Source organism: Desmodus rotundus, chromosome 12 (assembly GCF_022682495.2).
Source record: "Desmodus rotundus isolate HL8 chromosome 12, HLdesRot8A.1, whole genome shotgun sequence".
Taxonomy (NCBI): Eukaryota; Metazoa; Chordata; class Mammalia; order Chiroptera; family Phyllostomidae; genus Desmodus; species Desmodus rotundus.
The window spans coordinates 76,492,351-76,519,740 of NC_071398.1; the positions used below are offsets into that span (position 1 = coordinate 76,492,351).

Here is a 27,390-nt window from a genome sequence, read left to right on the forward strand (position 1 = left end):
TGACTTTTTGTCTCATCAAATTGGGGAAATTTTCCATCACTTTTTTTTCAAACAGGTTTTCTATCTCTTGCTCTTCCACTTCTTCTGGTATCCCTATTATACAGATATTATTAAGTGTCATGTTGTCCTGCATTTCCCTTAATGTCTCTTCATTCTATCTGAGCCTCTATTCCTTTTCTTGCTCTTTCTGGGTGTTTTCTTCTACCTTGTCCTCCAGCTTGCTGATTTGATCCTCTGTTTCATCTAGCCTGCTTTTGATTCCTTCTACTGTGTTCTTCAGTTCAGAAATTGTATTCTTCATTTCCTCTTGGCCCTTGTTGATAGTTTCTATTTCCTTTTTCATGTTGATATAGTTTGCAGTGTGTTCATTGTAGTTTCCCTGTCATTTTTGGTAATCCTGTGTGAGTTCATTAAGCTTCCTTATAACCACTTCTTTGAACTCATTATCTGATAGTTGACTTGCCTCTTTTCATCTAGCATTGTTTCTGAGACTTCCCCCTTTCCTTTCATTTGGGGATTGTTTCTTTGTTTTCCCATTGTTTGTGAGACTCTTCCTGTTAGCCTCTGCTTCTTAAGTTGCTTTGTTCTGACCCCTTAGTTTTATGGTGTAAACTTCTATGGTAGAATACCTTTGAGGTTCAATGGTACAGTCTCCTTGATCTCCTGATCTTACTGATCTTGGCTGTGGTTTATGTTGGCTCTGTGTATGTCGATGGGTTTTGGGTTTTGTTGGTTTTTTCCTTGGTTGGTTTATCCCACCAGCTGGTTATCTGAGGGTTAGTCTGTCCCCCACCTCTTGTTTTCTGTTGTGCAGGTGTGGGCAGGTTTTGTTGGAGTTGGTTCTTTTATGTGTACAAGGTTTTGAGGCTTTTCTCTTGCTCTTGTTCAGTTGTTTGTACTTAGTAATTTCTCCACTTGTTAGTTGTATTTTCAGATAGGTCCTGAGTTGAGTTAGTGTGACCTCCACTCCCTCCTTCACCTTCTTCTATTCTTAGCTGTTGGTGTTACCTTTGTTAGTGGGTTTCCTCTTCCAGGAGGTATCCTGATGTTCCCAGCTTCTACCTACTCCTTTTTATGGTAGTTTGTAGGGAGAAGGCGAATTGGTTTAAGACAGGAGGCATGTGATATTTAAAGTACCAGCCCTTAGAGAAGAGATAGGAAATCCTTTGGGTATATATAGTGTTAACCATGATAATTCACCCACCTAGCAACTGTTTAGAAAGAGTGGAAAGAAGATAAGACTCTTGTTGAGTGGGGGAAGGATTGTGAGTTGGATCTAGAAAGCTGTGAGCTTGTGAGAGGTCAGATTATGAGGTAAAGTGAAAGTAAAGGGTAGAAAATAGGTTTAATGTGTGAGAGAATAGATTTAACCACACCAGTAATAAAGTTCAGGAAACAGTGAAGTGATCTCAGATCTGGGAGGGATTCTGTATAGTATTTACAGATGTATGGAACAGCTATTATTTACAGTAATAATGGAGCAACAATCATATGACAGAATCTATGTGATCTGGATAACTAGAATAGGGAGTATAGGTCCTAGAGTAGTGTGCTAATGAAACCCAGGTGAAGTGAAAGACAGTTAATTAACAATACACTGTGAAAGAGAGAGCAAGGGGATACCAGTCAAACAATGCAAATTAACCAGTCAAGCAAAGAAAACTAAACAGAAAGAAGAGAGATACAAAAATACTAATAAAATGAGTGATGTAAGAATAATGAAAAAAATAATAATAATACAAATATACAGTATCTTGCAAGTTCTCTGGAGTAGCAAAGTGAAATTTGTCTCAGCTGTTGGGATGCCCCCTCTTTGGGTCCAACTTTGGTCTTTTCAGAGTTCTAGGTTTTATTGTCTCACTTGTGGGGATTAAAAAAAAAGCCTGCTGGCTTCAAACTGGCCAAGCAAGTTTTGCTAGTTTTTTGGCTGCAGCCAACTCAGGCATCCTAGACCAGCTCTTTTCTGTCCTGACCAGCACTCAGGCAGCCTCCAGCCGAGCTCTCCAGCGTCCCCGGACCCCCAGGTTCAGGCACTCACCCTTTCTGGGCTTTGGGTGTGTGTGTGGGGCCTTCCTTGATTTGAACTCTCCTGGGTGCCTGTGGTCTCAGTTTTCTCCGAGGTGAGGTGGGCACACTCCCTGGTTGGTGCCTGTGGTCGCAGGTCCCCTCCGCAGTGTGCACTCTCCCCCAGTACTTCAGATTTGGGCTCAATACTCTCCACACCTTGGCGGGAGTGCAGGGTGGGCAGCGGGTGGAGAGGAGATTGGACCTGTTGCTACAAGGGAATTCCCCAAAGTGTCCCCAAGGGTCTTTTTCTTTTTGGGAAAATCCTCCTGCTCAATCCTGCTGCTCCCTCCATACAAGGAAGGGCCTGTCCTCTCACACAGCCCACCTCTCCCGCTAGACAGTCACTGTCCGGGTCAGGGCCCAACACCACCCAATTCTCATCTCTTCCCAGCCAGCGCCCACAGTCTCTGTGGGTTTACCACTACATCCTTATTCCCCTCCCTGTGACTTCAAGCAACCAGGTCTCTCTCAATGCTGCTCAAGCCCTGTTTGGTAGGGGAGGGAATCGTTAACTGGGCTCTCTCCCAGAAGTCCTGCAGCAGGCCCAGCAGGCATGGGCCTGGGGCTGCAGTCACCCTGGTCCCCGTGACCTTTTTGTCCTGAAGGAATCTCCTTACCATCTATTTTGTTGGTGTCCTCTATACTTTTTGGTCTCCTATCTTCATCTATGCTGGGGCACTTTTGGCTGTTGGCTTTGTTTCTCAGTAGGTTAGGCAGGTGTTTCCCCCATGTGCAGGGGGAATTGGACTCCTCTCTCACCTATCTTGCTGCTATCTTTCCACTCTACCAAGCATGCGGCTTTTCACACAGCTTAACTTTCCAACCAGTCCTAAGACTATCTGAGTCAGGGTCTGACATGGCCCAACTCCTCCCTTCTCCAGGTGTCACCTTGCACCCCAGTTTCTCTGGTGCCAGCATGTGGGGAACAGTTCCATGTATGGGAAATGTGGCTCAGCCCCCACTCGGAAAAGCCAGTTGGGAGAGAAGTTGGCGGGCAGAACCCACATCCATGGATAGGTTCTCCAGTGGGAAATCAGGCCTGCATTGTACCTTGACTGCTATGAGACTTGCTCTTGCTAAAACTCCCTCACCCTGAGGCAGCAAGTGTTTACTGAGTATCTTTAACTTCCTAAAGTCTGTGCTAAACCACCCAAGTATGGAGTGTGAGCAGTTTCCCCCTTGAGCTGTAACATCCTTCTCTTTTAAGTAATTAGCAGGATTCTGTCCTTTGTTGTCCTTAAAAGGTAATCACCTGTGGTGAACCTGGGCATAGTAAATGAGGACCATCCTACATGTAATGTGCCCAGAAAAGCAATAAAAGCCTGTCCAGGCAGGGGTCGTCTCTCTCTCTCTCTTGGGCTCTCTCTAGCCCTCTCTCCCTCTCTCACTTAGAGAGTGGCCATGCCAGCCCATCCCTTTTCCTCCACAAGATTTCTGTAGTCCGTGTGTATTCGTATATTGCAGCCACAAAACCGGATCCTGCGTGCCAGGAACTGCGTCACCAGCGTCCACAGTCCCAATGGATGTGTACCACCGCTAGGTGTCTCCCACTTCATCTCTCTTCCCCGCAGCAACTTCCAGCATCCAGGTTCCTCCTGGTGCCAGGTTGCCCTCCCTGCTCTGGTAGAGGAGGGAGCCGGTGCTCTAACTCTTCTCCCCATACCCTACAGCAGGCATTGGGACAGGTGCTGCAGCAGCCTTGGTCCCTGCACAGATCCCAGAGACTTTACCATCCCAGCACATTCTCCTTACTGTCTGTTTTTCAATTTGCTCTGCAATTTTTGCCTCCACACTTCATATAAGCTAGGATTCCATTGACTGTTCACTCTGTTCCTCAAAAGATCTACTAGGTGATCCAACTTGGCACATAGAGAACTGGGCTCCATTCCCACCTACCTCATGGCCATCTTCCTAAAAGCATTTTTGGTTCAACATCTTTTAAATATTAAGGTGACTTATCAAATCAACAAAACCATGAATTGTATTCACATGATTACTAAAAGTTGCAGTGAAAGCACTTGGCAACATTCAATGTCAATTTATTATTTAAAAGCACTAAAACATGAATATACAATGAAAATCCCTCAACTTGATAAAGGCTGTATAGGATAAGCCCACAACTAATGTCATACTCAATGGTGGAAAAAAGGAAACTTTCTTTTTAAAATCAGAAAAAAGAAAAAAAAATACGTCCACTCTCTCCACTCTAATTCAAACTAGTGCTAAAACTTCTAGCTACTGCATACTAAAAAGAAAAAAATCAATGCATTTATTCAATAAATAAAAAAGTAAAACTGTCACTTTTTGCAGCTGATACCAGAATACATAGAGAAACCCAAGAGAATCAAATGAAAAAATGGATAGAATCAATAAAACAAATTCACTGAGGTACAAAATACAATGTTAACATGTCAAAAATTGCCACATTCCTATACACAAATAAAAAATCTGAAGAAGAAGCCTGACTAGTGTGACTCAGGGGATTGGGCATCATCCCAAAAACCAACAGTCACTGCATCACTTCAAAGTCAGGGCACATGCCCAGAATGCAGGCAAGGTCCCAGGTTGGGTTGTGTGGGAGGCAAGTGACACATTCATAATTCTTTCCCTCTCTTCCTCCCTTCCCCTCTATCTAAAAATAATAAATAAAATGTAAAGAAAAATCTGAAGAAGAAATAGAGAAAATAATCCCATTTACAGCTGCATAAAAATGAATTAAGTGTTGGGAAACCAGTGTAATTAAATATGTGAAAGTCCTGTAGAATCATAATTATAAGACAATGAATAAAAATTTGAAAAGGAGACACAAATAATCATGCTAACAAGGAGGAAAGATTAAATCATTAAAAATGACCATACTTTCCAAAGCTATTTATAGGTTTAATGCAATTTCTATCAAAATACCAATTTTATTCTTCTCAGAACCAGAATGATTAATTCTGAAATTTATATGGAACCAGAAAGACTCAAAATTTCCAAAACAATCTTGAGAAAGTACATTAGAGTTGAAAGTGTCACAATCCTAGATCTCAAACCACACTACAGAGAAATAATAATCACAACAGAATGATATTGTTGCAAAAAATCCACGAAGGTTAATGGAAATAAATAGGCAGCCCAGAAATAACCCTTCACTTACATGGACAAGTAATGTATGACAAACGATGTAAAAACATACACTGCAGGAATGAAAGGCCCTTAAACAAGTGGTCTTGAGAAAACAGAACAGACATATGCACAAAATATACCTACACACTCTCTTAAACAAGATACAAGAATACACTGAAACTGAAGCCAGTTCTCCACAACTTTCCCAGAATTCCAACTGAGAGCAGCCCCGCTCACCCTTTTTTGTCTTTAAACTGATTACAGATTTTCCACATCTGTTTACCTTCCAGCTGACACCAGCCCCGCTCACATTTCTGCAATCCAGCTGATGCCAGGCCCACTAAGTTCTCCTTGTCTTCCAGCTGATGCCAGATCCACCAGTCTGATCCCAGACCTGCCTCTGTTCTTACAATGTTTCTTCACACACCTCATTTTTTCAAAAGCTCAACACCTGAGATCAAAAGTGTTAAAGAACACCAGTACTGGAGCACACCTGTTCTGGCTAAAGCATGACCTGACTCTTTGAGACCTTCAGAGAAGACACCCCAGAGAATCACGTCAGTTTCTTTCTTTCAGTTTTCTCTCAGAAAACTGAGATTCTTTCAGTTTTCTAAGACTGGGCCTTATTTATGGCTTCAGCTCTTTCCAGCTCTTTTCTTGGGAAAGCCACTGTCTCTCAGGTTACTGGCACCTGGGCCCTGCTACTAACCTCTGTACCCTCCCAAGTCTCACAGCTTTTATGCCATATCTACTAAATTCAAAATGACAAAATATAGCAACTCAAATTTTTACCAAATTCCTCATAGAGGATACAGCTTTGATCCGTCACACAGCCATATCCAAAGCCCACAGTTCCTTCAAATGCACACCACATGTAAATATTTTTGAAGCTAAAAAGGAGCAAGCCTTTAGTATGCATCTGCATTGGGCTTTTCAAGTATAGTAACTACTGACATTCTAGGTCAAGTATTCTTGTTCTGGGTGGCTGTCTTCTGAATCAAAGAATATTCATTACCATCCTGTCCTCTATGTCTCCCAAAATGCTAGTAGTCCCCCCATTTCCAATATAGATATAGAAAAGGAGAATGAAACAAGGAGAGAGACAAGAGACAAAACAAGAGATTGAAACAAAACAAAATGAGAAAAACAACTCAAACAGTAAATAAAGGTGAAATTATCTTTAAATATATGTTGTATGTGACCTCTCATCGCCTTGACTGTATTTTGCTGAAGAGGACCTGGTTGGTAACCACTTAGGAGTGACACAAAGATGTGCATATCAGGAGGCAGGGCCCACTGGGAGCCATTGAGGAGGCTGCCCACCATGTAGGCCCACATGAAGCGCAAGATCTGATGCTCAGTAAAATAGGATAACACAGAAGGTTGTATGAAATAAATAACATATTTGTCTTCTAAATTTTAACCTCTTTAAGGGGAAGACCTAAAAATCTGGCCCTGTGCAGCATGACTCTCTCAAGATCACATCGCTGAAACCCAGGCCTAACCCCTTCTTATAATTTTGCCATCTCTGAGTGTTCACATCAAACACATGTAACAGTGGCCCACAGATGTTACAGGTTTTATGTTATATGCACCTGACAATGTCTCTAGGAATTAGTTTCTTGTGTCATCTCCACTATGCAGCTATGGTTACTCAGGAGGGCCAGGAAGATACGTGAATTACTCAGGAAACTCAGTGAATCAGGAATCACAAGTCTGACTGCAGCTCTCTCTCCCGAAAGCTAGGACCCTGATTCATATTGAGAAGTCATGGGGAGCACTGTGTTGGAAATCTTTGTATATTTAAGGAGGTGGTGTAGGTGAGAAGTTGAAAGCCTGAGAGGTTTACAGGTAACACTGATGTAAGGAAAAGGCCCATGGAATACAAACTCGAAGGAGTTGTTTCACTTCTTCAGTGACAGAACAATACAGACTTTAGAACTCTGGTAAGCAGGCACCCACAGTTCTGAGACTGGCCCCTCTTTAGCTTACCTGACTGACCAAAGAGAGTTGAGAGGGCAGGATATTTTCCCATCATCTCCAGACTTTCTTAGACTTCGGCATTTGGAAAGCCTATACTAAAACTGTTTTACTCACTATAGACAGTGGCTCTAAACTCTTCTTTAAGGCCTGTGGTCTGTCGGTAATGTGGAGACTCAGGTCAGGTATGGCAGCCCATGGCAGGCCAACTGAGGTAAGGCCACGACTGTGATCTCACGTGGGAATACTTTTAGTCCTTGCCACTGCTCCTGTGTGTGCTGGAGTGGATGAAACTGCAGGTAACTGCTCACAGCATTCTTCAATGATTTATATCTGTGGCATCAATTAAACCCTTTTGTATGAGTTTTTGTTTTTATTTGGTTTTTTCCTGCTTGACAAGTTGCAAGAAGCTTGTAAATTTTAAACATTTTTTCAAAGAATTAGCACTTCATTTCATTAGCCTTTTCTTTGTATCACAATTTTATTTGTGCTCTGATATATATTTTTTTGTACATGAACTGTTTGGGGTTTTCTCCTGGATTGTTCAAGAATCAATTGAAATGCATTTTTCATATTTTCTCCTGTTGAGGTAGTCTTGTATAGCTACAAATTTTCTTCTTATAAATGCTTTTGCTTTGTCTCAGATTTAGTTAAGTTGGTTTTCTATTCTCATGTATCAAGAAAGATTCTGGGGGGTTTTTTGTTTGTTAGAATCTTTGATTTATTGCTTGTTTACAAACATGCTGATTAATCTTCAATTATTTGTGTTGTTTCTGTTTTATTTTCTTGATTCTTGATTTCAAATTCCTGACAATTGGGGTCATGTAATATGGTAGATATAATTTCATATTTTTTAAACTTACTTGGGCTTGATTTGTTGCCTAGTACAAGATTGGTCTTACAAAATGTTCCATGTACACAAAAATATGCATAAAATGCAGTTTTTACTTAAAACGGTCTCTAAATGTCTTCAATATCAATCTGGTCCAATGTTACAGGTAAAGTGATCAGTCTTGTTTTAAATGTTTTTTATCCTCCACTGAAAATATGTTTTATTTTATTTTATTTTATTTTTGTCAATTTTTAAATTATTGTTTTAATTGATTTTGGAGAGAAATGAAGGGAAACAGAAGGGGGAGAGAGGGATGGACAGTTGAAGAGAAATATTTTTTATTTATTACTTTTTAAATATATTTATTGATTATCCTATTACAGTTGTCCCATTTCCCCCCTTCACTCCACTCCATCCTGCCCACCCCGTCCCTCCCACATTCCCCCCACCATAGTTCATGTCCATGGGTCATACATGTAAGTTCTTTGGCTTCTACATTTCCTATACTATTCTTACCCTCCCCCTGTCTATTTTCTACCTACCATTTATGATACTTATTCTCTGTACCTTTCCTCCCTCTCTCCCCCTCCCACTCCCCTATTGATAACCCTCCATGTGATCTCCATTTCTGTGGTTCTGTTCCTGTTCTACTTGTTGGCTTAGTTTGCTTTTGTTTTTGTTTCAGGTGTGGTTGTTAATAACTGTGAGTTTGCTGTCATTTTTTCTGTTCATATTTTTTATCTTCTTTTTCTTAGATAAATCCCTTTAACATTTCATATAATAAGGGCTTGGTGATGATGAACTCCTTTAACTTGACTTTATCTGAGAAGCATTTTATCTGCCCTTCCATTCTAAATGAAAGCTTTGCTGGATAGAGTAATTTTGGATGTAGGTCCTTGCCTTTCATGACTTGGAATACTTCTTGCCAGCCCCTTCTTGCCTGTAAGGTCTCTTTGGAGAAATCAGCTGACAGTCTTATGGGAACTCCTCTGTAGGTAACTGTGTCCTTTTCTCTTGCTGCTTCTAAAATTCTCTCCTTATATTTAATCTTAGGTAATGTAATTATGATGTGCCTTGGTGTGTTCCTCCTTGGGTCCAGCTTCTTTGGGACTCTCTGAGCTTCCTGGACTTCCTGAAAATCTATTTCCTTTGCCAGACTGGGGAAGTTCTCCTTCATTATTTGTTCAAATAAGTTTTCAACTTTTTGTTCTTCCTCTTCTCCTTCTGGCACCCCTATAATTCGGATGTTGCAATGTTTAAAGATGTTCTGGAGGTTCCTAAGCCTTTCCTTATTGTTTTTGAATTCTTGTTTCTTCATTCTTTTCTGGTTGGATGTGTCTTCCTTCCTCCTGCTCCATACCATTGATTTGAGTCCCAGTTTCCTTCACATCACTATTGGTTCCCTGTACATTTTCCTTTGTTTCACTTAGCATAGCCTTCATTTTTTCATCTAATTTGCAACCAAATTCAACCAATTCTGTGAGCTTCCTGATTACCAGTGTTTTGAATTGTGCATCTGATAGGTTGGCTATCTCTTTGTTGCTTAGTTGTATTATTTCTGGAGCTTTGGTGTGTTCTTTCATTTGGGCCATTTTTTTTTTGTCTTGGCATGCCTGTTACATAAAGGGGCGGGGCCTTAGGTGTTCACCAGGGCAGGGTAACACTGGTCGCTGTGCTGTTATGCTGTATATGGGGGAGGTGCCAAGAGGGAGCAATGGCACTTGCTCCACTCTCTGCTGGATTTCAGTCACTCCCTCCTCTACCCACAATCAAATTGGGCTCCTCTGGTTCTGATTCCCAAGTGGGTGGATGGGCTTGTGCATGCTCTAGGCCCCTGTGGGTCTCTCCAATGACCTCTCCTGTGAGGCTGGGAGTTTCTCCCACTGCCGCCTCAACCCCCATGGGTATTTTCAATCAGAGGTTTGAGGCTTTATTTCCCCGCACTGCAGCCCTGCATTGGGCAGTCTGCTTCGCTCCCCTGCCATTCCTCCCGGTTTATCTATGTGTGAATGTGGAGCCTCAGAGTCTGCTAGCTGTTGCACTGCCTGCCCTGTTCATTCCACAATCCGCCACCTCGTTGGGTCTTCCAGCCACCACCTTGCCGTGAGTCCTCTCCACCCCACCTGCCTGTCTCCGCCCCTCCTACCGGTCTGGATGGATGTTTCTTCTTTATCTCCTTGGTTGTTGGACTTCCGTGCAGTTTAATTTTCTGTCAGTTCTGGTTGTTTTTTGTTTTTAAATTGTTGTTGTCCTTCTTTTGGTTGTGTGAGGAGGCACAGTGTGTCTACCTATGCCTCCATCTTGGCCCCCCCGAAGAGAAATATTGATATGAGAGAGAAACATTAATCAGTTGTCTTTCCTGGGCACCTTGAGTGGGGATCAAACCTACAACATAAGTATGTGCCCTGACCAAAAATTGAACTTACAATGTTTTGGTGCAATGGACAACATTTAAACCAACTGAACCACCTGGTCAAGGGGAGTTCTTAAATGGCTAACAATACAGGATTTTAAAATAACATTACTTTAAAAAAACAACTCACCTCACATTTAACTTTGAAAGGAAACATTAGGAGACTTGACTTTGGATGGTGGACAAAACACAATATACATATGCCTTATTATGGAATTATACACTTAAAACCTTTATAATTTTAATAACTAATGTCACACCAATACATTTATTTAAAATGTTTGAAAATGACCTTTTCAGGTTAAGTGTTTTTTAATCACATTCTTACAAATGAGAATACAAATCAACAAGTTCTCTACTTTAAGTTCTCAGCTTTTATCAGTGGCAGGTTCAAGTTTGAATGTGAAATTCTCTGCCTCACCAGTGCTGCATATCTTCCAATGGTGTAGAAGTTAAACTCAGAGACAGTAAAAAGAAAACCCTGATAATAGGAAATGGGGTGTTCTCATTAGGGTGCTCTCATCAGTCTTTGTACAGCTAACTGTGTGGATCTCACTTCACAAATTCTGGCTATAAGTTCTCTGTACGGCACAGGTTGGCAATGGTAAATTTGAGGGTGAAGGTGGCTGCAGTGTGAAGGGAAAAACACACCTTCAGCCTGGCTCAAACCAAGTGCAGGGTTATGCCACACCCTTCTCATATACACGTATATTCTCTTTCCAAAGCTATCTTCTGTAGACATATGAAAACTTTATTATGGATACAAAGTCACTTAATTTTGTACATGGTCTTGTGACCCATCTTTCAGGTCAACATTTGGAAATGCATCCAGATGCACAGAAGGCTATGAGGACACCATCGGTGACATATAAAAAAGAGGCTTCAAAGGATGTCTAAGGTGACTGACACTTTGACTAAAACTAATGCCAAGGGTTGTGTCCACTTGTTTCACTGAGTGATGCTAAATGAATCAGAACATGCCTGCAGGTAGCAGGTATATCCTATGCATACTTTCTATCCAAATAAATTAATCTAAATTTATTCCAAATACTTGAGTTGGCCTAGAGATTCATTCCACTTTCATAGATCCCTAATGTGGCCACAGATAGGAAAAGAAACAGTACCCCATGGATGACATCTCAGAATACATGACAGGGTGCTTTCAATGTGCATTTCCAGACTCAGTATGACAACAGGCATATGAAGAAAAAGGCAGATGGCCTCTCACGTGTGAGTCAAAATTTATAAACCTACACAGTGACAGCAGGTCCAGACATATCTTCTGCAGAACTAGGCACCAGATAAGTAACCTGTCATGGCTGGTGTTATACTAGACTTATTCACTAACACCTCCTTTTTCATATAAGCATATTAAAGCCCATGGCAATGAGGGGATATCCCCAGCACACACTCTGCAGGTGGGCAGAGTCACTTTTTGTAGAGAAAGTGGCTAGTGTTCACCAAACAAAACATTGCACCAGGATATCTTGAATGGTATTGAATGCCATATAGGTGATTAGATAGCTAGTCGTGTAAACAATAGTTAGTTCCACATGGAAACTTGGTACCATAGATAATATGGGACACTTCTGGTGGACCCTGGAGGTGAGAACCCTTCTTAGGGAAAAGAAATTGTCATTTTCACACTCAGTGAATCAGGAAGGAACTTATTGTAAGCAACATCACCATGAACCACCAAAGAATCAGCATCTTGAACTCACCTCCAAACTGACAAGCTTTCAGAACATGTGTGGAGAGACAGATGGACACAAGGTTAAGAAAGATCAAGTTTTAAATGTATAGTTTGAGTTCAGTGGGGCAGGGGGGAGAATTGCCCAATTATGACTTCCAAGGAATTTTTTAGATGTATTGATAGTCTGTAATAACAGCATTGCCCCAAAAGTCCAGAACAAAACCATAGTTTTCTAAGCTTTTCTTGTTTCCTTGCTTTGTCTGCAGTTCCGGAAATTGCCTAGCAACACAATCACTTTTAACAGCATGAAGAATTCATGTTTGTCATGACAAATCTATTTGTTTTGTTATTCAGAACTTAGAGAGGGCATATACAGTTTGGTGCTTATCGTGCATCGTGCTATCAGAAAACCTGTGTGCTTGGGGCTTGGCAACAATTATTGAGGAAATAAAGTACAACACATCACGTGCAGATGAAAAGAATTTTGCTGAAAAAATTTTCATGTGATGGCTACACCTATCAGCTTGGATCTTGCTTTAACACAAGATGTGCATTCCAGGATCGTAAAGCTTTACTGTCACTATGGAGTTACACGCCCTCCCCAATCACACAAACTCATCAGCATTTAGGTGGAAGTAAGGATGTCTTCCTCATTTTAAATATCAGGTTTTGATAACTTCACAGCATGTCCACAAGAACTTAAGATTTTTCTTATTGATGGATAGTATTTGTAGTGTTAAACTCTCATTTTCCTTTGTGTATATTTTTAGAAATGCTTTTCTCTGGTCCTGTAGCAAGGTGGATGAGGAGAATTTTTCTAGGATCATCATAGCTTCTGCATAATGTCCCAGTATGGGAAGGTGGCAGAATTATCTGTTACACAGTCTTCACATTGACAACTCGTAGGCCCTTGTAACACCATTGCATGCAGAGCATTTCATGCTGGTGTCTGTTACCTAAATACAAAAAATCAACTTCTGTGGCACAGATTCTAATTCAGAAATTTGATAGAGTAATCTTTTCACTCAATGTGTTTATTTAATTTTCCCTACAAGCATATCACACATGGTAGAAGTTATACTCATGTTCAGTTAAGAAGCACAGGTAAAAAACATATAAAGTTTGTGCCTCTATATTTAAGGTTGAAATGAGAAAAGAGGTCTCGATCCTGTTGATGTTGACATGCCTTCTTAAATATGGAGAACACAGATAACAATGACAGTAGTTTACCTTCCAAATAAAGTACAGCTCAGGTTTTAGATCCAAATGAGTGTCCTCCAAAGACACTGTCTCAATATAAGTATAAACTAGCTTCATAACAATTAAACATAAATGACAAAATATATAACAATTCAAAATAAATGATTTGCAACCTGGGGGCTTCGTGTTCCCACCACAAACACAAAATATTGCCAAAGATCTGAAATTATAAGATTAACCCAAGGGAGGATGTGGAGTAGTGGGTTCTGGGCAGTGTCTATACTGCACCAAGGGTGAGACCTAGTTTCTTTATAAGCACACACCCTCCTGTGTGTGTGCTTGGGGCTTGGCAACAATTATTGAGGAAATAAAGTACAACACATCACATGCAGATGAAAAGAATTTTGCTGAAAAAATTTTCATGTGATGGCTACACCTATCAGCTTTGATCTTGCTTTAACACAAGATGTGCTCCAGTATGACACAGAAGTCTATGTCCAAGTGGCAGATAAGTGAACATTCTCAACACACACCTGAGAAATAGAAATGCTTGTTTCTATTTCACAAAAGAGGAAATAAATACCCGGGGGACTGGAAGACCTCCATGAGACCACAATATTTGGATTTCTGAGAGGATTAGTGTTGCTCTCACTTAAGGGTGGCTGTGGATGATTAGAAGTGATTAGCCTGAGAAGCCCAGTGTGGGATAGAAGAGAAACGCCTCCTCTTCTCAAAGGTGGCAGAATTGTAGGAATTAACCTTGGAGATTTCTGACTTTGATTCTCTGATGATGATACTTATTCTCAAGAGTTCCAGGCTTTTTTTTTTTTTAAGATAATGTATTTTGGGGAATAGCTATTTTACCTCAGGTTTCGGTTTTTGAATTACAGAACAAGAACCAACGAAACATGTGGAGGAATTTTTATTTATTTATTGTGTATTGAATTTATAGGGATGATGTTGCATAATAAATAAATCTTTCAAGTGTACTATTTTATTAGACATTATTGGTCTACATTATCATGTTTTCATTATCCAAAGTCAAGTCTTTTTCGATCAATGATTATTTTTTCCCTATTCTACCCGCTTCCTTTCTTTGGTCATCATACATTTGTCTATGAGTTGTTTTTTTTCTTCTGTCTCTTTTTTCATTGCTTATGAAGAGCTTTCAAAACCATCTCTTCCGACATCTGTCAGTCTCTATTTAGTATCTCTGACTCTGTTTTATTTTGTTGTTTATTTTGTTCATTATACATATGAATGCATGAATCCATGAATCCATGTGGTATTTTTCTTTTTCTGACTGGCTTATTTCACTTAGCATAATATACCCTACATCCATCGATGCTGTTACAAAAGATATCTTCTACTTTTTTTAATGGTTGAGGTGTACTGAATTGTGTAAATGATTTCATGTACTGTTTTTTAAAAAGATTTTCATTTACTTCTTTTTAGAGAGAGGGGTAAGGAGAGAGGAAGAGAGGGAGAGAAACATCAATGTGTGGCTGCCTGTCGCACGTCCCCCACCAGGGACCCGGTCAGCAACCCAGACATGTTACCTGACTGGGAATAGAACCATTGACCCTTTGGTTTGCAGGCTGGTGATCAGTCCACTGAGCTTCACCAGCCAGGGCTTCATGCACTATTTTTGGAATGTGAATTACCGCACCGACCATAAAAACCTCTAGGAGTTTCTTCAAATAATTAAAAATGAAATTGCCTAATGACCCTGTGTAGGGTAAAAGGCCATCTGGCTTCCTCACTCAGATGTCTGGGTAAATAACATAAGTAGTATTCCCACAGTCTTGAGAGTGGACCCAATAAATATCCCATAGGCCTTGAGAGGTCTCACATGCGCAGAATCTCACTGTGTTATACAACCTGTTCTGAGTCTCTGCCAGCTTTGTTTCTTTTTAGCATGTAAGGGGTTAAGGCACAGGTGGCAAATGCAAGGCCCATGGTCTGAATCCAGCCCTCCACCTTGTTTTATCCAGCCCACAACCTTGTTTCTATCCAGTGGCAGGGCCCAGCTCTCGATTAACTGTTAGGGAGTAGTTACATTTATACAATCCTAAAATTACATTTGGCCCTTTGAAGGCAAGCTCGAGGCTGCTGTGGCCCCCCAATGAAAATGAGTTTGACACCCCTGGGTTAGGGGCTTCCAGCTACAGACACATCTTGCAGCATGCGTGGATCGCCCACCCTTGAATAAAGGCATGCCATATATACCAGTGGCTCTGTGACTTTTCTTCCATCTGCCTGAGTCTCGAGTGACCTGACTGGCTTAGACAGGCTGCAAGACACCCAACATTTCCACATTTGGAATTATATGTGAAGAAACTCAAAACACTAATTTAAAAAATATGCTCACCCCTGATACACATACATCTGATTAAGATAACTGAGATCATTGGGGAAATAGGGAGGGGCCGTAGGAAGAGTTTGCTGAGACAATGGTGGGCAATCTAGGTAGGGATAGTCTGAGAAGCTGAAAGCCCCCAGAGCCAATGGACATAAGAGGGCTGGCTCTCTCTGGCTGGGTGCTCTGGTGCTGGCTAGAGCTCTCTGGCACCAGAGCTGGCTCTCTCAGGTTCGCACTGTCAGGCTCCTGCTCTCAGGCTTTCTCTCAGGCTGTTCTTCCTTGAGGATGCCTGATGATTGTTCTGCAGCTGCCTACATTTCCCAATGGATGACATGTTCTATGGGTAGGAACTCTAGGCAAAGCCTTGGGTCAGGCTGTCCTAGCTAAGTGTGGCAGGTTTGTTGTTTTTTTTTTTCAGTGTTCTCAAGGGAACAGGCTCTGAGGCAGAAGCCAGCCATTCTTCCAGAATTGTGTAGTTTTTGTATATTGTGTTGTTTTTAGTTTGTAAACTAACCCTATAGAAACAAGATAACTACAGAAACTACGAGGGAAAAAGCCAGGACAACTCAGGTGTTACAGTTTAGCCTTAATTGAAAGGCTTAAATCATTAAAGCTGTGACTTGATAGGCTTCAGTATCTGTTTTCAAATAAAGAAAACCTCCTTTTCCTTTAACATCAAACTTTTGCGTCTGTAATGTTTGCCTCTGGAGGGCAGCAGTGGTCAACAGAACCCAAAGTGCTGTTTGGTAACATGCCTATCTATCGCAATGAGATTTACATTAGCCAAGATTTATAGTCAGACTTAGGGCCCATCAGTACATGAGTGGGGGAAAAAAGCATGAGGAATTCTTTTTGAGTTGTGCTTCTTCACTTATTATCTTTACAATTTTGAGGTTTCTCAGAACACAATTTGTGGTAGTGGCAATGATATTTGAATTTTCCTTTTTTCGTATAGTTGATTCTAGTTTCCTACAATTTGGGTCAGCAAATACACTTGATATAATTTCAAATTTTGCTAATTTAATGAGGCTCTCTAGTAGCCAAGCACATTACCTATTTTGGAATATGCTTCAAGTACAACAGAAATAAATATGTAAATTGGAGCTTTTGGATGAAATGCTCCATTCATTTCTATCAAGTCAAACTCATCTAGTGTGGCAGTTAAGGCCATTATTATTGTAGTAATATTTTTAAAACACAGTATTTTAAAATAAAACTATTGTTATTTAACCATTTTACATGTTTAACTCTAAAAACAACCGTCTGAGAAATGTGCTTTTTTTAAATTTTTATTGTTATTCAATTAGAATAGTGCTTTTTAAAATCACATTATTAGAGAAGAAAAAGGCAAACTGCAAGTTCTGTGCCCTGTGGCAGTTTCTAGATTCTAATGAGAAAGTTTTGGCCAAAATATCCCTCAATATCTTTTAAAACTGTAGCAAAAAACTCAGTGCAGAGAATCTGGGGAAATTTTTTTCTTCATTTCTTTGTCTTCGTTAGCCTCCTCCCCCAGCAACTCAGGAGCACCTGCTTGTGTGTGTGTGTGCGTGTGTGTTGGTGAGAGGGAGGGAAGAGAAATTGTATAACTAAGGGAATGAAAATGGAGGTGGCATTCTCCACTTCTGGCCAAGATGGAAGGGTAGGTAGACACATTGTGCCTCCTCGCACAACCAAAACAAGGACAACAACTAATTTAAAAAAAAAAAAAAAAAAACAACCAGAACTGACAGAAAACCGAACTGTATGGAAGTCTGACAACCAAGGTGTTAAAGAAGAAACATTCATCCAGACCAGTAAGAGGGGTAGAGACAGGCAGCCGGGTAGAGAGGACTCACCGCAAGGTAGTGGCTAGACGACTGAGGCAGGCAAAGTGGTGGCTGGAGAACTGGGTGAGGGGGTGGCTTGCAGACTGGGTGGTCCCACATTCACATGCAGATAAACCAGGAGGAACAACTAGGGAATGAGATAGACCGTGCAACCCAGAGTTTCAGAGCGGGGAAATAAAGCCTCAAACCACCGACTGAAAACACCTGTGGGGGTTGAGGGGTCAAGAGGAGAAAATCCCAGCCTCACAGAAGAGTTTGTTGGAGAGACCCACAGGGTCCTAGATTGCACAAACCCACCCACCGGGAATCAACACTGAAAGGGCCCAATTTCAGGGGAAGTCACTGAAAACCAGGAGAGAGTTGAACAATCAGCATTGTTCCCTCTTGGACCCCTGCACATACAGCATACAACACAGTGACGTGGGTTACCCCAGCCTGGTGAACATGTAAGGCTCTGCCCCTACTATGTAACAGGAGCACTGAGATGAGAAAAAAAAAATGCCCTGAATGAAAGAACAGATCAAAGCTCCATAAAAAATACAACTAAGCAATGAAGATATAGCCAACCTGTCAGATACACAGTTCAAAACACTGGTTATCAGGATGTTCCAGGAACTCACTGCATACTCCAACAGCATAAAAAAGACCCAGGCAGCAATGAAGGTTGCATTATGTGAAATAAAGAAACATCTACAGGAAACAAACAGCGACGGGAAGGAAACCAGGACTCAAATCAACGGTTTGGAGCAGAAGGAAGAAAGAAACATTCAACTAGAACAGAATGAAGAAAGAAGAATTCAAAAGAATGAGGAGAGGCTTAGAAACCTCCAGGACATCTTTAAACATTCCAACATCCAAATCATAGGGGTGCCAGAAGGAGAAGAGGAAGACCAAGAAATTGAAAATTTATTTGAACAAATAATGAAGGAGAACTTCCCCAATCTGGCAAAGAAAATAGATTTTCAATAAGTCCAGGAAGCTCAGAGAGTCCCAAAGAAGTTGGACCCAAGGAGGTATACGCCAAGGCACATCATAATTACATTACCCAAGATTAAAAATAAGGAGAGAATCTTAAAAGCAGCAAGAGAAAAAGACACAGTTACCTACAAAGGAGTTCCCACTTGGCTATCAGCTGATTTCTCAAAAGAAACCATATAGGCAAGAAGGGGCTAGAAAGAAGTATTTGAAGTCATGAAAGGCAAGGACCTACATCCAAGATTACTCTATTCAGCAAAGTTTTCATTTAGAATGGAAGGGCAGATAAAATGCTTCTCAGATAAAGTCAAGTTAAAGGAGTTCATCATCACCCAGCCCTTATTACATGAAATGTTAAAGTGACTTATCTAAGAAAAAGAAAATCAAAAATATGAACACTAAAATGACAACAAACTCACAGTTATTAACAACCGAACCTAAAGAAACAAAAACAGACTAAGCAAACAACCAGAACAGGAACAGAATCACAGAAATGAAGATCACATGGAGGGTTATCAGTAGCAGAGTGGGAGTGGGGGAGAAGGGGAAAAGGTACAGAGAATAAGTAGCATAAATGATACGTAGAAGATAGACAGGAGGAGATTAAGAATAGTATAGGAAACGTAGAAGCCAAAGAACTTATATGTATAACCCATGGACATGAACTAAAGAGGGGGAATGCAGGTGGGATGGGTGTGCAATGCAGAGGGGAATAAAGGGGGGTAGATGGGACAATTGTAATAGGATAATCAATAAAATATATTTTTTTTAAAAAGAAAATGGAGGTGGTAGGGGGATAGACAGCTGCAAGGATCTGAGCTGACAGACTGAAGCAAACCCTCATCCTAAACAATCTGGAGCTCAGATTTCTTCTCTGAACAGCTGGCTTATTTCAGTCCTTCTGAAATACTCTGCAAAGATGGGGGAAGGGCTGTGAACTACCTCTGCTATGGACCTTATTTAAAGTCAGCTACTCCCTAGATATGTTCTGTAGAAACTAAATGTAATATTCAGTATAGCAGAGATGAGGGTGGTGAACAAGAGGTATACAATTGCCCACCCTAATTTTTAAAGGCCGGAGGCTCATTATTGAGCATGCTGGAGGTCTGCTTGGAGTAGGCAGTGACTAGAGTCATATAAGCTGAAATTGGATATCTGATTTGCCTGTCATATTTCTGCCCCCGATCCCCTACTTGGCACCCTATACTCCACATTCTTTCTAATCCTCCTACCCTCCCCACTCCCACACCCTACCCCCACCAAAGCTCCTGGAATTTTGGACTTAGCTATTTTTAAAACAGTCAACTCAGTAGCCACCTCCCTCCCCCGCTCAGCTGTCCAGTGCTCTGGCCAGCTATATACTCCCCCTTCCCCCCACACCAGACCTTCTCTGGCTTGCTGACCTCACTGAGATTGCTGCAGGTCTGGGTACCTGGGGGAGACATGGAGAAAGAGACGGGGGATCCCCTGGCCGGAGCTGAGCAACAGAGTAGGCAGTCATGGCTGGAGACTGGATATCAGAGTAATGTTTGACCTCTGGAAACAGTAAGTCAAAATGAAATTGCAATCCCTTTAATAAGCCTTTGGATTGAAGTTAGACTTTGGTCTAATTTGGATATCTCTTGTCCAAAAAAGCTAAGATCTCTTCCATGCTAAAGTGCCCCAATCTCCATTTCTCCTGTCTGATTTCTTTCTGGCCTCAGGCCCCTGGCCATCTCAAATTTAATTCCCAGACTCTCCTCTGACGGTTTTAGCTCTCTCCTCACCTTGTTCTTCGCTCAAGATTTCTGAGACAGCCTCCTTCTTTAGGAGGAGTTTCCTGCATCCCCTAATCTGTTTAGTTTCACATGATTAGTCCCTGTTTAGCAGTGCCCCTCACATCGGGCTTCCAAGGATGGTGGCCAGTCATCATCATAAATGATTTCTCCCCACAACTCTAGTCTATTCTCCCTTCTGCATGACATTTCCCTCAATTACATCCTTACCCCAAGAGAGGCAAGTCCCTCCCCAAGTCCTCTCCCCACCAAAAGCTGAAGAACTTCTGAATTTGCAAAGGGAAGATTAATGGAAAAAGTGATTCTTCAGTCAGGTTTGGAATTATTCAAGAACTGTTGACTCATAACAAGCAAATATTGATTTGCATGCTTAGGTTGCATTCCACTATTTGATGAGAGAGAGGGATTATAATTGCAGCTCTCTAGAATAGAACAAAGACATTGATTCCCTTTTCATTTGAATACTAAGGGGCTGGGTATTCTACCATTTCTCCTTCTTGCTGAAAATTCTGGCACAAAGAAAAAAAAATGAATGGCCCCTGGAGGATGTCCCCTCCTGATGGGGAGAGACAAATAAAAAGTATGTTTCTGAAGTGTTTTTCAGATCCTAATTCTATTAGGGAGCCTACTGGAATGACTGGGATCTGATCTGTCCCCATAATTCCTTCTTATTGGATATTTCTGCTGTTTGGTTGCTCAGAATGGGACAACACGGTGGACTCTGCCCACCGAGTCCACTCAATGTTCCTTCCACCCCCCCACCTAGAGGTATTGCATAAGGGACAAAAAGTGCACACAAAAGCAGGGCACAGAGGTTTAACAGCCACACTTATAGTTTGAGGAGCCCCATTCTCCCCAAACTCTAGTCTGCTTATCCTTTTCTTGATCTTTCCAGATTCTCTCCACATCATCCTGAGCCATCTTCAACTTTTCTCTTTCTCCACGCCCAACCAAATTTCTTTTTTCAGTCTCTTACAGGACGGCCAGTCAAAATTCACTACGTAGGACAGCCATCAGCTGGAAAGAACTGCAGTCTGGGGGGACCTGGCTGGATAGGTATGGGGTATTCAAGCCAGTCCCATACTCCCCGGTTCCCCCATAGCAGTCCCCCAACTCTAAGCACTCTCACTCTCCTGCTGCTCCTCTGTGGATATGGTAAGGAAGGGCTAGGGAAGGGTTTGGGGAATCTAGAGAACAGACTGCTATCTAGGGGTGGGCATGTGCATATGTGAGTGAGAAAAGACGGGTGTTGAGGGGTCACTTGCCCCACTCTCAGACACGTATATTTTATTTCCCATTTAACTTGGGAAAGGAACTAGGGATGACCTCTATGGACAGGGAGAAGAGATCTGGCGTGCTTAAACATTTTTGCAAAACTGAGTGAAGACAAGACTAGAAAACTGCGGGCTGGGGACTTGGGGAAGCCATCAGTCATTTTAGGACCAGCTGGAATCCCCTGACGAGATTTGGGAGAGCATACTCTGACTGAGCGGGAATCCGGGGATCATCTTACAGTCCTCTCCCTTATGTTTGCAGCTCATTCTCAGTGCAAGATCCTACGCTGCAATGCTGAGTATGTATCGTCCACCTTGAGCCTTAAAAGCGGGGGTTCACCAGGAGCACTCCGAGAAGGAGACCCGGATGGAGGGGTGGGCTCCAGCGGTCTCTGTCGAGCCCTCCGCTCCTATGCGCTGTGCACTCGGCGCACGGCCCGCACCTGCCGCGGGGACCTCGCCTTCCATTCTGCAGTGCACGGCATAGAGGACCTGATGATCCAACACAACTGCTCACGCCAGGGCCCCACGGCCTCTCCCCCGCCCCGGGGGCCAGCTCTTCCCGGCGGGGGTCCCGTCCGCTCCCCTGGCCCCGCCCTTCCAGGCGCTAGCCCCGCCCGCTCCTCCAGTCCTGCAGCCCCAGACCCCTGTGACTATGAAGGTCGGTTTTCCCGACTGCACGGGCGTCCCCCGGGCTTCCTACACTGCGCCTCCTTCGGGGACCCCCACGTGCGCAGCTTCCACCATCACTTTCACACGTGCCGTGTCCAAGGAGCTTGGCCCCTGCTGGATAATGATTTCCTTTTTGTCCAAGCCACCAGCTCCCCCGTGGCTTCGGGGGCCAACGCCACCACCACCCGTAAGGTCAGGACTCAATTGCTCCTACAGATTCTCATGGTTACTTCACCGTACCACTCCCAACCCATCCCCACTATTCCTCGGCAATGGAATTCCCAACCCTATTCCCTTTTTTTCTTCAACCACTACCTTATCTGGAATCACTCCTTCCTACCAAATATTTGCTACCGTAAATCACTTTCCCTTGGTGAGAATTTCACTCCAAGTCAGAAAACACTGAAAAAAAAGTTAGGGAAAAGAGAGTTGAGGAGCCCTGGGATGAGGAGTTACAGAGGGAAACTTTTCTTTCTTCAATAGGAGTTGCTGAGATTGAGGCCAAAAACTAGAGAGAGGAGTTGAGCGGGGAGGAGGCAATATTGGAAGATAATGAGAAGGGATTGAGGAGTGAGGGCCATGCTAAGCCTTGCATCTCTGCTGGAATCAGATCCCTAACTATGTAAGAGGTCTGACTGGGAGAAGGGGGAAGGGTGCCCTGAGCCCAAAATGAACTGTTTTCTTTCTTGCCCTCACAGCTCACCATTATATTTAAAAATATGCAGGAATGCATTGATCAGAAGGTCTACCAGGCTGAGGTGGACAATCTTCCTGCAGCCTTTGAAGATGGTTCTGTCAATGGAGGTGCCCGACCTGGGGGCTCAAGTTTGTCCATTAGAACTGCTGAACCTGGGAGCCATGTGGAGATCCAAGCTGCCTATATTGGTACAACAATAATTATTCGTCAGACAGCTGGGCAGCTCTCCTTCTCCATCAAGGTAGCAGAGGATGTGGCCAGAGCCTTCTCAGCTGAGCAGGACTTACAGCTCTGTGTTGGAGGGTGCCCCCCAAGTCAGCGACTCTCTCACTCAGAGTGCAATCATCGGGGAGCTATAACCATTGATACTGCCAGACAGCTGTGCAAGGAAGGGCTGCCAGTTGAAGATGCATACTTTCATTCCTGTGTCTTTGATGTTTTAATTTCCGGTGACCCCAACTTTACTGTGGCAGCTCACGCTGCTCTGGAAGATGCTCGAGCCTTCTTGCCAGACTTAGAAAAGCTGCATCTCTTCCCCTCAGATGCTGGGGCTCCTCTTTCCTCAGCAACCCTTCCCGCCCCACTCCTTTCTGGGCTCTTTGTTCTGTGGCTTTGCATTCAATAACTAGGCCAGCAAGCCCCTGATTGGTTTGAAAATGAATTGGGCATACAGATTGTCAGGGAAGAACATGAAAAATCACTGAAGGAAACAGTGGGGACTGGGATACACATGAAACAAAGGCATTTATCCAGAATCAGATATGGCTGCAGTCCAAAGCTGAAATGATCACAGAATAAGGATTCTGGGCCAGGTTTCTGCATTTGAGACTTTAAGGACTCTTCACCAGTTTCCCCAGTCCCATTTACAGTAAGTGAGTTGTTTCAGTCCATCTACTCCTGAGATCACCCCAACAAGCTTAGAGGTTATAGTGGTCCTGATTATCAATAGAAAACTGAAGGATTGGGACTTTTAAGAGGCAGAACTGAAAGAGGAAGACATGATCATTACCTATAAATTCAATGATTTTCTAATCATTTTCTCTTGGAAGGTGGAAAGAAGAAAAATGATTAGGGAAAAGAAGAGTCTATTGGATGAATATGTATGTGAGTAAGATGTGTTCTGCTTTTTTAGTTCAGAAATGAAGTGGGGGTTGTCTGGATCTTAGGTGAAAGGAATCTGCCTTTGGAGAATGGCACAGATAGTAAAGAAACTATCATCCCCACCCTAACTAAACTGCTATTAAAGCTATAAATTCTTCACTCCTTCCGTTTCCTATCTTCAGTCTCTTCACAGATGCTTGAAAATGAGTAAGACAACAGAGTCACTCCGCTGAAAGGGGCTCAGAATCATCAGACATTATTTTGCCCTCAGGAAGTTTACAGGCTATTAGGGAAACAGAACTGATTCACATGAAAGAGTGATGAGTGTGTAATTATTCACTATATCCTATGGTACTGTAAATTCTGATGGGAAGATGTTTGGAGAGAACTCAAGAAATAACAATAAGAGGTATTAGAGAAGATGGGATTTCAAGTGATCTTTGAAGATTTGAATTGTTAAGGACCACCTTCCAGGCAATGACATCCAGCTGGAGTTATGTATAGATTCGTGATTCAGTGAGGAAACCAGCAAAACTCAAATGAATTAGACAAGAAGTAATGGGATAGAAGGGGAATGTGCTGAGGCCAGATTATGAAGCACCTTGAAAGTGGAGCCAAGGAGTTTAAATTCAATTAACAGCTAACATTTATTGAAAGCTTAAAACCTGTCAACCAATGTTTTAAACACTTTTAAATTTTTAATTCATTTAATCCTCACAACTACCTAAGGAAGTTAATATCCTCATTGCTATTTTTATATAAGGAAACTGAGGTACAGGAAGATTAAACAATTTGCCCACAGTCACACAGCTAATAAATGGTAGAGCCGGAAACTGAACCCAAGCAGTTTGGCTCTAGAGCCTTAACTCTTAACCACTATACTATATATTGTCAAGGAAACAGAGCCATTAAAAGTTTTGGTTATGGAGCTGAGCAGAAAAGGAGAGCTGAGGTAGTGGCTGCTACCACAAAAGCTACTTTATTCTTCTATCATATGAAACCCTAAAGGAAGAGCTGGGGAGAGGGGGAGAAGCCCAAAGTTGAAGGAATCTAGTCTGTAGAAGAAGAGACTTGAGAATAGAAGTTATTCTAGTCCAGGATGTTCTAAAGTAACAGTGCTGCTCTGAACAAAAACTACTTAGGAGGTAACTTATATTCAGTATTTCCCCATTTTTTTTCTGGTCTCAGTCTCCCCCTTCAGCTACTCTATTATCTAGGGCCTGTCCCTAATCTAATCATATATTGACACTTATGTTCTCCATCTTCTCTCAGCCTCACGCACCTGAACATACTTCCCCAGAACACATATACACACTGGCCAGTGCTTACCAGATAGGGTGTCCCATCTGGTCTGCCATTTCAAATTTCTTTTGCAATTCTTCATCTCCTATTCCTTCCTCTTCACCTCTTCTAGGGACCACAGCCACTCTGCCATTTCCTCAAAGCCTCTCTTATAGAAACTGCTTCTTATATTGGTTCTCTTAACTCATCAGAGTAACTTTATTCCTGAGGTTTGGGAATCTTAAGTTAGTTAAGAATTTCATAACCAACTGATGAAAGATCCTTTTATGACACCTGTCATGTAACACTGCTCCCTTTCTCCAAATTTAGGATTAGCCCTACTACCAACGCAGTATTTTTAAAGGGGTAGTTCAAAATAAGCTCATGAAAAGATGGTCAACATGATTAATCACTATGGAAATGCAAATTAAGTTAAAACCACAATGAGAAAATACTACACACCATTAGAACAGTTAAAGTAAAAGATTGACCACCCTGTCTGGTGTTGCTCAATGGATTGAGTGCCAGCCTGCAAACCAAAAGCTTGCTGGTGTGATTCCCAGTCAGGGCACATGCCTGGGTTGTGGGCCAGGTCACCGATCTGGGGTATAGGAGAGGCAACCAATTGATGTACCTCTCATATGTGAAATGTTTCTCTCCCTCTCTTTCTCCCTCCTTTTCCATCTCCCTAAAATTAAATAAAATCTAAAAAAAAATAAAAATAAAAGATTGACCATATCAAGTGTTGGCAAGGTGTAGAGCTCTCACACCCTGCAGGTGGGAATATACCATAGTACAGCCACTTTGTAAAACAACTTGGCAGTTGCTTTAAAAGCTAAGTGTACACTTACCATACAATTGAAACATTCCACTCCTCAGTATTGACCCAAGAGAATAACATGTCTTGCCTACAAATGTCCTTAATAATCTTGTCTGAAATAACCAAAAACTGGAAACCAGCCAAATGTCCATCAACAACTGAATAGATACCCCAATTGTGGTAAATCTATACAATAGAACACTTAAGCAATAAAATGAAATCAACTACTGATCCACACAACATGATGAATTTCAAAATAATGATGTGAATGAAGAAGCCAAACAACAACAACAAAAAGGAGTACCTACTGTTTGCTTCCATTTATACAAAATTATAGGAAGAACAAACCAATATATACTAACAGAAAAGAGATGAATGGTTGCCTGGGAATGGGTCGAGGGAGGGAGGAATGGTTTACAACAGGGCACAACAAAACTTTTAGGAGTAATATGTTCATTATCTTGAGTGTGACAACAATTTTATGGGTATACATATGTCGAAAAACATGAAATTATACACTTTAAATATGTGTAGTTTATCATACATAAAGCATACCCAATAAAGCTGTAAAATGTTTTACAAGTGGGTAACCCACCTTTCTTTCTTTCTTTGGTGGATCGGACAAAAGCTTAGACTGACCACAGATAGCATAGAAAGAAAGTAATATTGGGACAGATTTTCTTTCTAGGAAAACACAGATAAGAAAAGGATGACAGGGCAAGGGAAGAGAATATTTAATGATTTTATATTCTAACTCCTATCATAAGGACCACATTCCTTTCTCCAGATTGTCATTCTCAAGGTCAGAGACCAGAGAAAGGACATTTTCTGGTTTAAAAACATCAAACCTGTGCCTCATAATTCTTTCTTTCCACTCCACCTATGGTCAGCAGGTGGCGTTGGTGACTAAAAAGAATTAGTAGGGATGGGGCAAGTCTCCAGAAAAAGAAAATTTTTTAGATTATCTGATATGTTGCCCATTTAAGAGAAAATATTAATAATTATTTGGCAGAATTGTCATTTTGCAAATAAGTTGAAGCCAGGTGCATGGTAAAGTAAATAGTTTAAATTATAACTTCACAACAAAGGATTATTCAAGACATAAAACAATCAAAATACCCTACTTAGCTCCACATGGATATTATTTACACAGTGATAATAATGTAAACACTGACTTGATTTAGCCAAAATTGTGATATAACTCTATTAGGAGGATGAGGTAACAGGAAAGGGAAGGTAGGGATACAAATAGGATGTAAAAATGCTTAAAATTTCAGTTACTATAACAAAAAAAGTAGATTATGTCTAATATTT

At 41.7% G+C, this 27,390-nt stretch overlaps 2 protein-coding genes across 8 annotated transcripts in view; one reads left to right on the forward strand and one right to left on the reverse strand.

Moving 5' to 3' along the window:
• The window catches only part of LOC112315745 (Fc receptor-like protein 1), a 78,762-nt gene that overhangs the window by 32,954 nt on the left and 18,418 nt on the right, over positions 1–27,390 (reverse strand). Inside the window, exon 1 of one of the 2 annotated variants that reach the window (XM_053915245.2) lies at positions 17,491–17,536. The exons of the other annotated variant lie outside the window; for it this stretch is intronic. The gene's annotated coding sequence lies outside the window, so the exon portion shown is untranslated. Of the gene's footprint in view, positions 1–17,490; positions 17,537–27,390 lie in introns of those variants that run through there. 2 annotated transcript variants of the gene reach the window in all.
• Positions 19,827–24,137, forward strand: HJV (hemojuvelin BMP co-receptor). 6 transcript variants are annotated; one of them, XM_045181811.3, is made up of 5 exons: positions 19,828–20,001; positions 21,200–21,287; positions 21,768–21,804; positions 22,661–22,799; positions 22,876–24,137. In XM_045181811.3, exon 5 carries the CDS (start codon positions 22,897–22,899, stop codon positions 23,497–23,499), a length of 603 nt encoding a protein of 200 aa, XP_045037746.1. In that variant the 5' UTR covers positions 19,828–20,001; positions 21,200–21,287; positions 21,768–21,804; positions 22,661–22,799; positions 22,876–22,896; the 3' UTR covers positions 23,500–24,137. The 6 variants fall into 6 exon arrangements, with proteins under 6 accessions (XP_045037750.1, XP_045037746.1, XP_045037738.1 ...); XM_045181815.3 differs by lacking the exon at positions 22,661–22,799 and having other exon boundaries at positions 19,827–20,001; XM_045181803.3 differs by lacking the exon at positions 22,661–22,799 and having other exon boundaries at positions 21,768–22,369.